Source organism: Ceratotherium simum, chromosome 6 (assembly GCF_057802395.1).
Source record: "Ceratotherium simum simum isolate JZ-2026a chromosome 6, ASM5780239v1, whole genome shotgun sequence".
Classification (NCBI taxonomy): domain Eukaryota; kingdom Metazoa; phylum Chordata; class Mammalia; order Perissodactyla; family Rhinocerotidae; genus Ceratotherium; species Ceratotherium simum.
In genome coordinates, this window is record NC_141905.1 from 541784 (window position 1) to 558345 (window position 16562).

The following is a 16562-nucleotide window of genomic DNA, read 5'->3' on the forward strand; positions in this document are numbered from 1 at the left end:
TGATCCATTAAAATAGAAGCAAAGGACGGAAAACGTTATAAAACACAAAGAGAGAGAAGATGAGAGGAGAGAACAGATAAGAAGATGTCCACAGAAGTCTGGGAGCTGGAAGAGAGGGAGAGTGGTGGGGGTTCCCTGGGGCACCTGTCGGAAGAGGGCTGATGCTGTGAGCTGGCTCAGCCCAGAGCCCCACAGGCTCAGGACTTGGAGGCGCCAGAGACAGTGAGGGTGGAGCTGAGAATGCGGGATTGGCCACAAGTTTCTATGTGGGTGGCCGGACTCTCACGTCCCCACTTTCATCTGTTTCTTCCAGGCTCTACATCCCTCCTGCTGACCAGAAGGAGATGGGAAGTTGGAAGGGACAGGCTCAGGGCTCAGCATATCAGGCCGAGTGGAGAGAGCAGGCAAGGGGCAGATGGGAAACAGGAGGATTAAGCAAAGGTCTGAACTCTGAACAGTGGTACCTACAGTTGGGATTGCCCCTAGGGTGTATGGTGCCGACAAAAACATTTTTGTGAGGTCTTTGTCTATATTAACAGTTTGAACCACGTAAAATCAGCCTGTTAGCGCTACTCTGGTGACCCAATCTCCTGTGAGCTTGTGGTACAAATACTGTGCTGCCATCAGGATTCATCTGCTGGCCAGGCCACCTTCCTGGAACCATGGCTTGACCACAGGTCCCAGGATGACTCCATAAATGTGAATCCTGGGACTCCTTGGGGCATTTGGTCAACGCTTCGCATGGAGGAGAGGGTCAGAGAGCCCCCAAAGGGGAGAAACAGGGACTAGGGCTCATGCAGAATGTGATGTGGGCTTGGGACACCTTACCTGGACTGCACTTTGGCCCCTGCCAGTCCTTGGGGTACTAGTTCTCGCCAGGCCTGGGGGAACTTAAGGGGGAAATTTGCAAAGAAGGCCCTTCAAAGCATGGGGTTCCCATGAAGTGTGGGGCCCAGGCCAGGGGCCCTGCTTGCTTGGGTGTAAGGGCCGTCCTGCCTCCCCCACAGCCTCCTGGAATGCTGGTAGTCGGACACCACCTAGCTGGGATAGAGAAGACACTGAGTCATGTCAGAGAAAGGACCTGTAGATCCTTACACTTGAGGGTTCCTCAGTGAAATGGCTAGTTCCTCATCCAGTTGTCCTAGAATGAAGCCTAGCTCTCAAGGAAGCCCTGCGTACACACGCTGAGTCTCCATGCATATGCTTCCACTTCTCTCCTGAATGTGAACAGTCAGGGAACGTCAGGTGTCTGAGGAGAGCCTCCAACATGAATGACAAGCACCAGATAAAGCAAACTTTAAAGAAAACAAAGAGCAAAAAACAGAGGAAGTAGACCTAAATGAGAATATGGGGAGGAAAAGCTCTGAACTCCTCAGCGATGAGCTATTGCATCCATGAAATAAGTACAGGGTGCAATGAAGCGAAAGGGAACAACCAAAGAACAAGAATGAGGGCTTGGAAATGACAAAGGCAGTAGCTGAAATGACAAATTCCAGACGTTTGGAAGATAAAATCAGTGAAATCAACTAGGAAGTGGATCAAAAAAGAAAAGAGACAGGAAAGAAGAGAGAAGTGATAGGGCACTTGGAGGATCAACTCAAGAAGTCCAGCGCCTAACAAACAGGAGTTCTAGGAAAAAAGAAGAGAACTGAGAGGAGAGGAAATTATCAGAGGGATCCTAAGCACAGATGTGTTAGATGGGAAAGACCTGAGACTCCAGGTTGAAAGCACTGTGAGTGCTGAGCACAGTCAGTGAGGGAAAATCCACACCGAGGCACTCCATTTAACAAGTTCATAACATGAGTAACAAAGAGAAGAATTAGGGCCTTACACAGAAGAATGAGAGTCCGAGTGGCAGTACTGGATGCTAGAAGACAAGGAGGGAAAGACTTCCAGATTTGGCAGGAAAATGATTTTTAAGCAAATTTTCAGACAAGATTCAGGAGGTGTCTCTCTGTGCATCCTTCCTGAGAAGTGCTGGAAGCTGTGTTGCTGCAGAATGAGGAAGAGCATGGAACAAACAGACAGGGGCTTCAGCGCAGGAGAGGCTGAGGTGTGAGTTCTGGGGGGTAGATGGACAGGAGATCAAGATAGCAACCATTTGAGATTGGAGAAGAAGGAAAGATGGCGCCTGGGGGAAGGGGTGTCCCTTGGAAAAAAGATAACTGCTGTATTATCTGTTACAAGAAAAAGCACTTGGTTAAACACAGAGAAAGATTTACTACAAATCTTAGAGCAGTTTCGGGAAATTCAATATTCAACTTCAAGGTAAAACAAAAACTAACTCAGGAAAAAAATTATTTGAAAGGAAAAGCTATTATACTACCATATTTTACTGAATTTAAGATGCCATTAATTGTAAAAAAAAAAAAAAAAAAACTGTTCCCTGTTAAAAAAGCAACTTGTAAGTTGTGAGACATATCTGTATTTCAGAAATTATGTTATCAAGTTAAAAAATGTACTTCTTAGAATTAGTGGAAATAGCACCCTATTTGGCTTTGCAGTGAACTATATTTACACTGATTATTGATTTAACCACAAATTGTGATGTAAATATATTGTGAGGATGACAAGGGGAAAAGTATGAGTGTGTACCTGCATGGGAAATCTGAGTGTTAAATACTTACGTACCAAAAAAGAAAGGCAGTAATTAATGCCTAGAATTGATAAATCAAGAATTAGCAGCATTATTCAGACATAGATGTAACCATGTGAAGGAAGAGCTAAAGTAATTGAGAATGGTGACCTCTGGGCACTGGATGGGGTGGGGTAGGTTGGGTGAAGTGGCTTGGAGAATTGCTAATTGTTTTTTCTAACAAGCCTTTGGCATATAATGCATGATTGACATGTACATGTTACTTTGATATAAACAAAGGTAGAGGAAAATATACACATATAAGACCTTTTTGGAGCTTAAAAATGGGACGAAAGTTGGAGATTTGGGGCGCTGAAACCCGCTGTCTCTTTGAAATTTCTTATCTGGACATAAGGTTAAGACATGATCATATCCTGCTCAATTGGCCTCCAGAAAGACCAGGTCCCCTCCCATACTTACCCTCCCTCTTTCCCCAGAATGGAAGTGCAATCAAGGATGGTCCAGAGTCCTCTTATCTTTGCAGAAAGCTTTGAGTTTACAAACTGTTCCCACATATTTCAGCCATTTGATCCTTACCACAATCTTGTTGAGGTGTAACTGTCACCATTTCATGTGTGTAGAGACTGAGACTGGAGCGGCCACCACCGCCCACCCCACCCCGAGACAGCTCAGCCCTGCCCTGCTGCAGAGTCACAGAGGCTCTTCTCCTCTCTCGTGAAGTGTCACTGTCACCTAACGCCCTTCTGTCCCTATGATATTTTAGAGGAAAGAGGAAGAGGAGAGGAAGCGAGGAGAAGAGCAGATTCGCCTCCAGGAAGAGCAGAGGGCGAAGGAACTCTACTGGAGCCTGAAGCAGGCCCAGCTGCAGAGCCACGCCAGTGAGAGCGAGGAGCGCCAGTGGGAAGAACAGTGTGAGTAGCCCTCACTTCTCAGGGATGGGAGACCAGCCTGCCTGCCCCGCCTGCTCTCCTCCCACTTGTTGATTTGCTCAGTCATCATGCCAGTTCACTCACTCAGCCCAGAGGCTTTACCAGGGCCAACCACATGCGTGGTCCTGCTGAGGACCCAGAGGTAAAGGCTGTGTCCTCAGGAGCTTACATGCCTGTGGGAGAGATTTCTTATACTAAAAAATCAAACCCTACATTTACTGAGTTACCAGTAATCTCCTGGCTCTGTACTAAGCCCTGGGGACCCAGAGGTGAGAGACCATGGTGCTTATCTCGGAGGAGCTCACCTGCCGGGCAGGAGATAGACACACAGGCTAAGGGCTTTGAGAGAGAATGTACCACGTACCGATAGAGCACAAAGTGTCTGTGGTGGTGGTGCTCCAGCTGAGGTGTTGTAAAATGAGGCTTGATGGTGGCATGGGAATAACTGAGCTGAAGAGGCTGGAGAGGCCCTCTAGAGGGAGGACCCAGTGTGTGTAAAGGCATGGCCACAAAAGAGTGTGGTGTACTTAGGAAGCTGGAGAGGGATGGGTGGCCATAAAGCTCGGAGAGTGTTGGGGGTAGTGAGAAGTTAGGTGGGAAAGGGAAGGTGGAGCCAGGTTTGAAGGGTGGTGTTTTAATATGTACGCGGGATTTCCTTTAATCAGGCGTGGTGAGACATGCAGACACAGAAATGACTGTCACGCAGGAGGAGGTGTTTACTCATGAATTCCTAGAAGCAGGAAGCATGGGACACCACACAGGGCCACATGGGGCAGCACCAGGGTCAGTCAGGAGGCAGAGGGAGTGAGGGGAAAATGTGGGCAAGAGCCTTTACTGTGGTTTCTTTGGGAAAGGTAAGGTGAGGTGGGGAGAACAGGTTTAGGATTGGCTAGTTTGAATAATTTCAGAGGGCTCTGGGGTATAGGCGCTGCTCTAGCTGTCTGGCACCCAGCCCTCGGGTGATGAGGGCAGGTGGATAGTGACCCAGAGTGTGAGAACTAAATAAAGGAGGTGGTTGGGATGTGGGTGTTGGACTGGTTGCTTGTGTGTGGAAGGCACACTTGCAGGTGAGTCCTTTCCTGTCTTTAGGGGTTGGCTTGCCCTCTCTAGGATCAGCAAGGCCCCAGATGTTAAAACATCAAAAAATACAGAAAATAAAAAGGTGTGATTAATACAGGTGGACCATGGGAAACTTGTAAAGGCAAGTGACGTGATTCAGGCTGGGTTTGGGAGTGAGTGAGAGGAGGCTGTTGCCATGGGGCACTTTAGAGATGTGGAACTAGGGCCGTGGCAGGGAGAGCAGAGATGTGAGGTCCCTGCTACTGGCCAGGCCTCTGGTCCTCAGCACTTAACCATGTGCCAGATTCATTAAACAGACTTTAAAAAAAGTTAAGATATAATTCACATACCATAAAATTCATCCTTTTACAGTGTACAATTCAATGGTTTTTAGTGTACTCACAAAGTTTTGCAACCATCACCACTGTGTAATTCCAGAACGTTTTTATCACCACAAAAAGAAACTCTGTGTCCATTGACAGTTACTCCTCCCCCTGCCACACCCCTGGAAACCACTAATCTAATTTCTGTCTCTATGGATTTGCCTATTATGGACATTTCATATAAATAGAATCATACATTATGTGGGCTTTTATGTCTGGCTTCTTGCACTTAGAATAATGTTTTCAAGGTCCATCCCTGTTGTGGCATGGATCAGTGCTTCCTTCCTTTTTATGACTGAATAAAATTTTAGTGTATGCATTTGCTACATTTTTGTTTATCCATTCATCAGTTGGTGGACATTTGGCTTGTTTCCACTTTTTGGCTATTATGGATAATGTTGCTCTGAACATTTGTGTATGTTTTTGTGTGAACATATATTTTCAGTTCTCTTGGGTATACATCTAGGAGTAGAATTTCTGGGTCATATGGTAACTACATAAAGTTACATTTTGAGGAACAAAAGTGACTGCAACATTTACATTTCCACAAGGAATGTATGAGGGTCCCCATTTCTTCACATCCTTGTCAGCACTTGTTTTTGATTATAGCCATCCTGGTGAATGTGAAGTGATATCTCATTGTGATTTTGATTTGAATTTCCCTAATGACTAAAGATCTTGAGAATATTTTTATGTGAGATTTGGTCATTTGTATATCTTCTTTGGAGAATTATCTATTCAAATTCCTTGCTCATTTTTGAAAATTATTTTTTTTGTGGACTTGTAGGAGTTCTTTATATATTCTGGATATTAATCCCTTACAGATATATGATTTGTAAATATTTTATCCCATTCTGTGGGTTGTCTTTTCACTCTCTTTATAGTATCCTTTGAAGCACAAAATTTTCGATTTTGATGAAGTCTAATTTATCTATTTTTTCTCTGTTTGCTTGTACTTTATGTCATACCTAAGAAACCATTGCCTGCTCCAAGGTCACAAAGATTTACACCTATGTTTTTTCTAAGAGTTTTATAGTTTCAGCTCTTTCATTTATGTCTTTGATGCATTTTGAGTTAAGTAGGGTTCCAACTTAATTCTTTTGCATGTGGCTATCCAGATGTCCAAGCACCATTTTATTGAAAACATTATTTGGGTGGTCATGGTACCCTTAGATGAAAATCAGTTGACCAAAAATGTGTTTGTTTCTGGACCCTCATTCTAGTCCATTGATCTGTATGCCTGTTCTCATGCCAATACCACACAATCTTGATTGCTGTAGCTTTGTAGTAAGTTTTGAAATTGGGTAGTATGAGACCTCCAAGGTTCCTCTTCTCTTTCTGGATTGTTTTGGCTACTCTGGGTCCCTTGCATTTCCATATGAATTTTAGGATCAACTTGTCAATTTCTGCAATAAAGCTAACTGGGATTTTCTTTTTCTGTGAGGAAGATTGGCCCTGGGCTAACATCCATGCCCATCTTCCTCTACTTTATATGGGACACTGCCACAGCATGGCTTGACAAGCAGTGTGTCGGTCCACGCCTGGGATCCTAACCTGCGAGGCCGCCGCAGCAGAGCACGCGAACTTAACCCATACGCCACCGGGCCGGCCCCCCAACTGGGATATTGATAGTGATTGCGTTGAATCTGTAGCTTAACTTGAGGAGCATTGCTATCTTAACAATAGTTTTTCTTCTAATCCACAAGCATGGGATGTCTTTCCATTTATTTAAGTCTTACTTAATTTTTTCAATAATATTTTGTGGCTTTCAGTGTAGAAGTCCTGTACTTGTTTTGATAAATTTATTACTAATTATTTATTCTTTTTGATGCTATTGTAAATGGAATTGTTTTCTTAATCTCATTTTTGGGTTGTTCATTGCTAGTGTATAGAAATGCAATTGACTTTTATATATTGATCTTGTATCCTACAACCTTACTAAACTTGCTTATTAGCTCTAATAGATTTTTTGTGGATTACTTATGATTTTTTATCTACAAGATAATTTCATATGCAAACAGAGATAGTTTTACTTCTTCCTTTACAATCTAGATGCTTTTTATTTCTTTTTTTTACCTAATTGCTCTGGCTAGAACTTCCAATACTGTGTTGAATAGAAGTGATAAAAGCAGGCATCCTCGTTTTACTCCTGGTCTTAGGGGGAAAGCTTTCAGTTTTTCATACCTAAGTACCACTTAACCACTTACGTAAGATGTTAGCTGTTGGTTTTTGTAAATAACCTTTATCAGATTGAGGAAGTTCTGTTCGTTCCTAGACTGTTGAGTATTTTTACGATGAAAAGGTGTTAGATTTTGTCAAATGCTTTTACTGCCTCTATTAAGATGATCATGTGGTTTTTGTTCTTTATTCTATTAATATGGTATAATAGTTGGTTGAATTTCATATGTTGAACCAATCTTGCATTCCTGGCATAAATCCTATTTGTTCATAGGGTATAATCATTTTGTATGTTGCTGGATTTGGTTTGCTAATATTTTGTTGAGGATTTTTGCATCTGTATTCATAAGAGATATTGGTCTGTAGTTTTCTTTTGTTGTAAGGTTTTTGTCTGGTTGCAGTAGCAGGGTAATATTGGCCTCAAAGAATGAGTTGGGAAGTGTTCCTTCCTATTCTGTTTTTTGGGAAGATTTTGTGAAGGATTGGAATTAATTCTTGTTTAAACACATGGTAGAATTTGCTAGTGAAGCCATCTAGTCCTGGAATTTATTTGTGGGAAGTTTTTTTTATTACTAATTTAAGCTCCTCACTTGTTTTGAGACATTTTTCTTGAATAAATGTTCCCCAGATTGCTGCAAGCCTTTGGTTAATTTCTAATATTCTGCGAAAGTTGATTCTGACAATTTTTGTCAGTGTTCTCATTGCTTTTATGGAGGAGAGCATTTTAAGAGGTCCTTAATTCACCTTTTCCACTGACATCCTCTTAAACCTATATTTAATTACTTCAATGCCAGTCCTAAAACACCCAGAACTTGTAGGGGGCAGATTCAGAGACATAGTTGGTCTGCTGGCAAGGGGGATGAGTGGGCAGTATTTATTTTAATATTGGATTTTTTTTAATTCCATGTGACCTAGTATATAATCAAGTGCCTGAAGAGAAATAAGCCAAACAGAAATTGATAAAATGAGAAATTGATTAAAAATTTTTATTTAATTTGAATTTTATGTTTTACATTTTTTGCACCATGAGTCAGTTGCAATTTTTAAGATACCAGTCTTCTTCCTACTTCTCAGCACTGATGTAGGATGACCACTTGACCCCCAGCTCTTGGGCCATGGCAGCCTGATGGGTGTGCGCAGGCCCAGAGCAGACGTTATCCCGTATGTAGAAGCCTCAGAGCACCAGTGCCAGCATGGTACACACTTCCTCTGTCAACCAGCCCTTCTGTCTTCCTGTCCTGGGGACTTGATGTCATAGTCATAAAAGAGCTTGAAAACCAGGCTCTCCAAAGTCCCCTTAGGGCTGTTGTTTCCATACTTTGTTGTTTATGCTGAAGCCCATGGGTAAAGCAGGTGTGAGCAAACGGCCTGGTGAAGAGGATGTGAGGGCGCTTGGTCCCTTAGCCCCGTGTTGTCTCCCTATCGCCTGTGGCTTCAGGAGCCCTTCCATGAAACCCTTTGGTTTCCATGACAACCTTTTGAACACTACTGGCCTGACCTAGCAGCTGCCCTTAACTTAAAATTTTCTTCTCTTAAGGAAAATTCCTTTCTTACGTGAGTGATCTCTATACTAGGCACTTAGAATCAATGAGAACCCAAGAGATTGTGTCATCCAGCTAGAACTGAATCTTGGGCCCATCCCAGCAGTGTAAGCAGGGGCAGACTCTCCTGGTCTCGCCTCCTGGAGCACCAGAGTGGTGAGTTCATCTAGCTCTTCAATTCCTCCTTAACAGTACGTGAAGGGTGAAGGGAGGGGTCTTGTCAGGATTTGTTGGAGACAGCAAAATGACTGGTTCAGAAGAAGCCTCTATTTGGAACAAGATGGAATTATTTTATGGAATGTGTGTGTGTATGTCATTGAAATTACAATGGGGTTTTGCTTTAGAGTCTCCATTCCTTGTTACTTGGGCATTGGTATGCCCTTAGGGCTGGGGAGGAAAATGCAGGTGGGGTTCCTGGCCAGAACCATGCCCTCTTTCTTCTGTTAACCACTTCTGGCCATGGCATCTGTGTCTGTCTGTACTAGTCACTTTCTCCTCTCAGACCCAACATTACAAATGCAGACTTTGGGTTTAAGGCTCATTTTTCTTCAAGGGCAAGTGCATGGGAGGGAGAATGTTCCACTCACTCATTGATAGCTGCTCTTTAAGTGTTTCATGCCCATTCACGTAACGGTTAGAATTATTTCAAGTATTGCCAAATATTACTAGTAACTGTGTCCTCATTAAATCCAACTGAATGCCCCAGACCCTGAGAGATCACAGAGCCTTAGGACAGTGGTTACTCATCTGCTTACAACAGCGTTACAGCAGAGCACTTGTAGTTATTTCTGTTTTATTGATGAGTAAAATGAAGCTCAGAGTCAGGAGGCACGTCGGGGGATCATGCACAAATGAAGGTTTCCTTTTTCCTTACTCCTAGCCTAGTGTCTGGCCTGTGGATTAGGTGTTCTCCAAAAGCAAGATGTAGGAGGAACGTCTTTGGCCATCAGCTTCACAGGGCCTCCAGAGGTCTGTGCCCAGGAAGTTTCACAGAGAAGCCATGAATACTCATCGATTCCTTCCTGTGGAGTTCCTGAAATGCAGTCATCAATGTTGCTCCTTCTGCTATGATGCTCTTCCCCACCTTCTTTACCCTCAATTTTTCCCAAACAGAATGCCACTTCCTCCACAGGGCCTTTCCAAAAGCTCATCCTTCTCAGATGGGAAAAGATATTCCATGTAAGTGGAAACCAAAAGAGAGCAGAGGTAGCTATACTTATACCAGACAAAATAGACTTTAAGACAAAAATAGTAACGAGAAAAAGAAGATCATTATATAATGATAAAGGGTCAATTCCTTAAGAAGTTAATAACAATCATAACTACATATGCACTCAACATTGGAGCAACTAAATACATAAAGCAAATATTAACAGATCTGAAGGGAGAAATAGACAGCAATACAATAATAGTAGGGGATGTCAGTACCCTACTTTCAATAATGGATAGATCATCCAGTCAGAAAAACAGTAAAGAAACATTGAATATGACTATGCTTGAGACCACATGGACCTAACAAACATGTACAAAACATTCCATTCAACAGCAGCAGAGCACACATGCTTCTCAAACACACATGAAACATTCTCCAGGATAGATCATATGTTAGGCCACAAAACAAATCTTAACAAATTTAAGAAGATTGAAATCATATCAAGTATCTTTTCTGGCTACAATGGCATGAAACTAGAAATTAATAATAGGAAGAAAACTAGATAATCCACAAATATGTGGAAATTAAACAACACACTCCTGAACAACCAGTGGGTCAAAGAAGAAATCAAAAAGGAAATAAAAAAATATCTTGAGATAAATGAAATGGAAACATAGCATACCAAAACATATGGGATGCAGCAAAAGCTGTTCTAAGAGGGAAGTTTATAGCAATTATGCCTACATAAGGAAAAAACAACATCTCAAGTAAACAATCTAACTTTACACCTCAAAGAACAAGAATAAGAACAAACAAAGCCCAAAGATAGCAGAAGGAAGAAAATAACAAAGATCAGAGCAGAAATGAATGACATAGAGACCAGAAAAACAATAGAAAAGATCAATGAAACTAAGAGTTGGTTTTTTGAAGTGATGAACAAAACTGAGAAACCTTCAGCCAGATTAACTAAGAAAAAAAGAGAGAAGAAACAAATAAAATCAGAAATGAAAGAGGAGACATTGCAACTGATAACACAGAATACCAAGGATCATAAGAAACTACTATGAACAATTATACTGCAACAAATTAGAAAACCTAGAAGAAATGGATAAATTTCTAGAAACATACAACCTACCAAGACTGAATCATGAAGAAATAGAAAATCCGAACAGACTAATTACTAATAAGGATATTGAATCAGTAATTAAAAATCTCCCACAAGGAAAAGTTCAGGACCAGATGGCTTCATGGTGAATTCTACTGAACATTTAAAGAAGAATTAATAAAAATCCTTCTCAAAGTCTTCCAAAAAATTGAAGAGGGAACACTTCCAAACTCAGTTTAGGAGGCCAGCATTATCCTCATACCAAAGCCATGTAGAGACAATACAAGAAAGGAAAATTACAAGTCAATATTCCTGATGATAAACAGAGATGCAAAAATTCTGTAATATTTTGCTACAAAATATTAGAGCAGTTGGAAAGGCCCTGTGGAGGAAATGGCATTTAGTTTGGGAAAAGTGGGCGGGGTGGAGGTGGTGGTAAAGAAGTGAGAAAGAGCATCATAGCAGAGGGAACAGAGTTGAGCAAAGGCAAGGCCATTGTGTGCACAGGACACGGCGCATGTTATGATGTGGCTGCAGCCTGGGGTTCACGGTGGGCAATGATGAAAATGAGGCTGGAAGATAAGATGGGCCAGAGTAAAGAAGAATTTATTCATTTAAATTCAGAACGGATGAAGAGGGAGGTGAAAAAAGAAGTCAGGGCAAAGGTTTTTTAGTAAAAACAACAGTGAACAATTACAAAGTGAAGTCATACGAGGCTGGCTGCTGTAGTGTGGGGCAGGAGCACTGGACTGGGAGTCCTGTCCTAGCTCTGCCACCAGTAATGTGACCTTGAGCAAGTTCTTGCTAAGTCGCTCAGTTTCTTCATTTGTAAAATGAAGGTAATCATGTTGAGTTGAGGCTTCTTGGCAGGGTGAAATGAGAAGAAGAGACAGAAGTGCTTTCTGAGTTGTAAAGGGCTGTCACTCATGAAGTGTTCCTCTTTCTGCAGCTACACGATGAGATGGAAAGTTATGGGCTGGGCTGGTGTTTCGTTAGAGATGGAGAAGTGAAATCATCTGGCCCAAGAGCTGCCTGATTGCTAGTTAATGTACCATGTGGGAACTGCAAATGGAAAAACCTCCAAAAAAACAGAGAAAAGATGGGATAATTCAGGCCCCATGATTTTGGTTCTTTATTTTATGCTTTCTTAAAGAATGATGAGCCCAACTCTGGAGCCTGTCATTCAAATCCAGCAAAGCCATTCTGCACTCAATTAATTTAATATGAAAGATATAGTGGGCCATTAATCTACCGGGAGCAGCAGTTTTTGATAAAACACCTAAATTAAATTCTCCAAGTTAGAAGGAAAGGGAATTGCTCCTTTCAGTATCTCTTGAATAGAGAGTTAGTTATTCCGTTCAAACAGCAGAGCAGGCTCTGGCTTCTGAGAAGCTCTGAATATGTCAGGCAGAAATTCATTTAAAAAAATTTCTCAACTGTGGATCTGTAGGGGTGTAAGTGAGGTAACATCTAGTTGCCCAGAGATTTAGAGATGAGCCAGTGTGACTTGGTAAATGGTATTATTTACAAAAATTGGAACTTTATTGTTGTTGTTATTTGATTAGAAATGTAAACAGTGTTTTGCAGCCCCCGGCCAGGCTTGTAAGGACCCCCTGGCTCCTTGTGCTGTGATTCTGGTCGGGCCCCAGATCTGCGCCCTGGCTGTTTCACACCTTGCTGGGCTGTTGTCAAAGCCGAGTGAGAAAATGCGTGCTCAGGCCCAGGCTGGAGTCCGGTTATGTTGGCTCCATCTCTTGCCTCTTAGGAAGGAGTGTGCTCTGGGGTCTAAGTGAACGGCAGTGACTCTAAAATGCTGTGTGCTCAAGACAGGCAGAGGAGCCTTGTGGAGATGGGGTGTGGTCTGGAGATGGGGTGGGGCAGAGTGGAAGGAAAGCTGAAGGATAACATAAAAGAAGGGCCTTTTCTATCCGCTGAAGAGTTGGGAAATTGTGTCGTTTCTCTTTGGACATAACCAGTTCAAACTGCTCTTCAAACTCCTGCTGCCACATATTTTTGGTTTTAAACCTCAGAATAATGCCAGCCTGAGTCCCCACATGCCCTATTCATCTCTTCTTAGGGTTCTCTCTCCTCTTGAATTACTCAAGAATCCCTGGGGGTCTGTGTTGTCCCAAAGTGGAGTCCTTCTGAGACTCACACGGGCGTGGGGAGTGCTCTGGTCTTACTGAATCCCTGCAGGTGCTCTGGCAGCCACAGGGGGTCACTGTTGGTAGCCACTCAGATTGCACGCAGGGCAAGGATGGCTGGAGCTTGCCCTGAGAAGCCTTGGGGTCTGGATGGATGGAGCCCCTTACCTTGCCCTCGTTTAGCTGTGGGTGAGCCTCGCTTGCTTTCCCTGAGGCTCATCTCTTAGGGTTGTCTTGGTGCCAAACCCACCTATTCCTCAGGTGACGGTTGTTCCAGCAGGCTGAGTCACCAGAGGCCTGCGTGTATATCCTTCAACATCTGGACTCCCTGTTTCCCTTTCCTAGGGGTCAGGAAGCCTCCCTGTTTCACGAAGTTTCACTTTTCCCTGTCTCCGACAGGAGCTCCTGACTCTACCCAGCCCTACTCTGCACCACTTCCCCAGCTCCACCCCTCTGTGCCTAAACAGGGCGGACCCCCCCTAAAGGGGGCCTTCCGGTCCGCTGAGCTCTGAGTGCACACGATGAGAACAACAACAATAGTATATTTAGTGAAGCTCCACATGTGCCGGGAACTGTCCAAGCCCCTTCTATGTGCTAGCTCGTGTACGTCTCAAAGCCACCCTACGAAGTCCCTGTTCTGCAGGTGAGGAAATAAAGTAGCGATCTGGCAAGTCAAGCTGCCCGAGGGCACGTGGAGCGGAACCGGGAGCAGAATTCCAGCTCGTCTGCAAACATACACCATTTAAACCTGCGTCGGCGCCTCTTCCCATGTACAGCACTACTCACTAATTTCAGGGACATTATACTATTCACCCAAAGGGTTATGACAAATTGATGTTACTTTGAAGCATTAGGCTTCTCTGTAGGATGTGACTGGATTGTCTGAATTCTATAAAGCGCTGAGTCCTTTCTGTCTAGGCTGAGGCAGGGAGAGGGCCCAGGGAACCAGCAAGTTCACCAGAGAGGGGTCTTGTGAAGAGCAGCGACTAAAGATCTTCCAGAACCTCCTGCTCAGGAGATCCTTCCTCCTGGAACCCCACGGGCACCTCTACCTCCACACATCCCAACCCCATCCTCCTCCCCCACATGCTTCGTCACCTGGCTGTCAGAGTCAGAAACTCAGCTGTCTTTCTGGTCTGTCACTTTTGCTCACTACCGGTCCCCAAACTTAGCAAGTTGTAAGGATTCTACTTCCTTACCGTTTGAATTTACACCCCTCCCTACACCTTCTCCAGACCCTGTCTTAGCTTTGACCCCCATTGCTCTTTGCCTAGATTTCTGTTTTTCAAATCTTCCTTCTTGTTCTTGTTGGGTTCATTCCCAACACTGTAGCCAAATCAATCTTGGAAAAGTGCAAACAACATCCTGCTCTCCTCATTAAAACCTTTTAGTGGCTTCCACTCATCCTTTGGTAAAGCATTAAAATTCATTAGCCCGTATTTAGTGGTCTCCTAAATGGCCTTTTCTGTTTCAGTAGGCACTGAATCCACATGTGCTAAATAAATGTCCACACCCTGCCCGAAGGTGTTGTCTAAAGCGTAAAAACCCTGTCTCTCGCCATGACTAGCCTGGCTGTTTTTGTGGAGATGTGTAACACTCACAGGGATTCTGCCAAGAGGAAAATCAATGCCTGTCATTTCTCTTCAGCGCTGAGACTGAGCAGGAGCCTTGAGCACAGACAAGGACATGATTCCAGAACAGCCTGGCACTTGTGGCTGCCCCTGGACAAAGGATGCACCGTCTCTATTTTCCATAGAGGGAAAACGAAGACCCAGAGAGATGAAAACCCTGTTGTAGGTTGACAGAGAGTTAGGAGCAAAGCCAAGCGGAATGCTCAGCCCTCTCCCCACCCCCACGCCTGGGGCCGCTGGAACTCCCAGGTCTGGTGCGGGTGAGGCTGGGCTCCGAAAACTGTGGGACTCCTGGTTTTTTACTGAGCAGAAGGGTTCTAGGCTGGGTGGTACTGGAAAGCGATGTCTCAGTTCTGGGGAGGTGGCCACGGGCCAGGCAGGTGTGGGTGCATCCCTGTGGTGGGAGGGCAGAGCAGGAAGGGACCTTCCCCTCCCATCTGCAGACAACAGAACTGAGGGATGGATGCGGGGACACAGCTGGGCACACATCTAGTTAACAGCGACACTGAGGTCCATCGATTCTCAGCCTAGTGCTCATCAAGCCGGAATATTATAGAATGTCCATTTTTTTAGTGTGGTAAAATATACAACCTAAAATTTGCCATTTTAACCATTTTTGTGTGTAGTCCAGTGGTATTGAGTACACTCACATTGTTGTTCTACCATCCACCATCCATCTCAAGAACTTTTTCATCTTCCCAAACTGAAACTCTGTCCCCATTAAATGATAGCTCCCCATTCCTCCCTGCCCCAGCCCCTGGAAACCACCATTCTTCTCTCTGCTCTGTGAATTTAACTACTCAAAATACAGTAAGTGGAATCATACAAAGTTTGTCCTTTTGTTTCTGGCTTATTCACTTAGCACAATGTCTTTAAGGTCCATCTATGTTGTAGCGTGTGTCAGAATTCTCTTCCTTTTCAAGGCTGAATAATATTCCGTTGTCTGTATGTATACCATATTTTGTTGATCTATTCATCCATCAATGAACATTTGGGTTGCTTCTGTCTTTTGGCCACTGTGAATAATGGTGCTATGAACATGGGTGGACAAATATTTGTTTGAACCTCTGCTTTCAATTCTTTTGGGTATATATCCAGAAGTGGAATTGCTGGATCACATGGTAATTGTATGTTTAATTTTTATGGAACAGCTATGTCATTTTCCACAGCAGCTGCACCATTTTACATTCCCACCAACACTGCGTGAGGGTTCCAATTTCTCCATATTGTCACCAACACTTATTTTCTGTTTTTTTTTTTTAATTAAAATTTTTTTTTATAATAGCCATCCTAATGGGTGGGAAGTGGTATCTCATGGTGGCTGGTCCATTTTTTAATGTCTAAATTCAGCCTCTCTTCTGCAGTCCTCAGTGTTTTCTTGCTGTCTCGGCTGTCTTCACAGTATTTCTGTGAGATGAGGCCCATTCTCCCATAACAGATGGAGAAAGGAGGCCCTGGAACCTGCCTTAGAAGTGGGAACGGCCATGTCCCCCTTTACTCTGCGTGCACTGCAGGCCCGTGGGGAGTCATCCTGAGCCAGAATGTGGGCCGTGGGAGGAAGCACATGACTCAGTCTGGGCCCTCACCTCTGCAGTGGGTCTTCTGGGGCACGGACAGTCCAATACTTGCTGGCTCAGGGCAAAAGATACTTGTGGCTGTTCCTAATGTAGCTTTTGGTTGTTTTCATTGGATTAGAAGAGAACTCCATGAGTTCTGGCTGAGGGTTTCCATGGCAGATTCACGGGACACAGCCCAAATCCAGCCCTGATTCTCAGAAGGAACTAAAGCAACCTTTCAAGCTTTCAAAGTATAATTTAGGGTGAGCTGCTTGTAAACTGACGCA

The 16562-nt window shown here is 43.7% G+C and overlaps 1 protein-coding gene across 3 annotated transcripts in view; it reads left to right on the forward strand.

The window, feature by feature from the left end:
• The window catches only part of SH2D4B (SH2 domain containing 4B), a 99085-nt gene that overhangs the window by 50190 nt on the left and 32333 nt on the right, over positions 1 to 16562 (forward strand). For all 3 annotated transcript variants that reach the window (XM_087432939.1, XM_087432940.1, XM_087432938.1), the window contains exon 4: positions 3360 to 3507. In XM_087432939.1, the coding sequence (XP_087289065.1) occupies positions 3360 to 3507 (148 nt within the window). The remainder of the gene's footprint in view (positions 1 to 3359; positions 3508 to 16562) is intronic.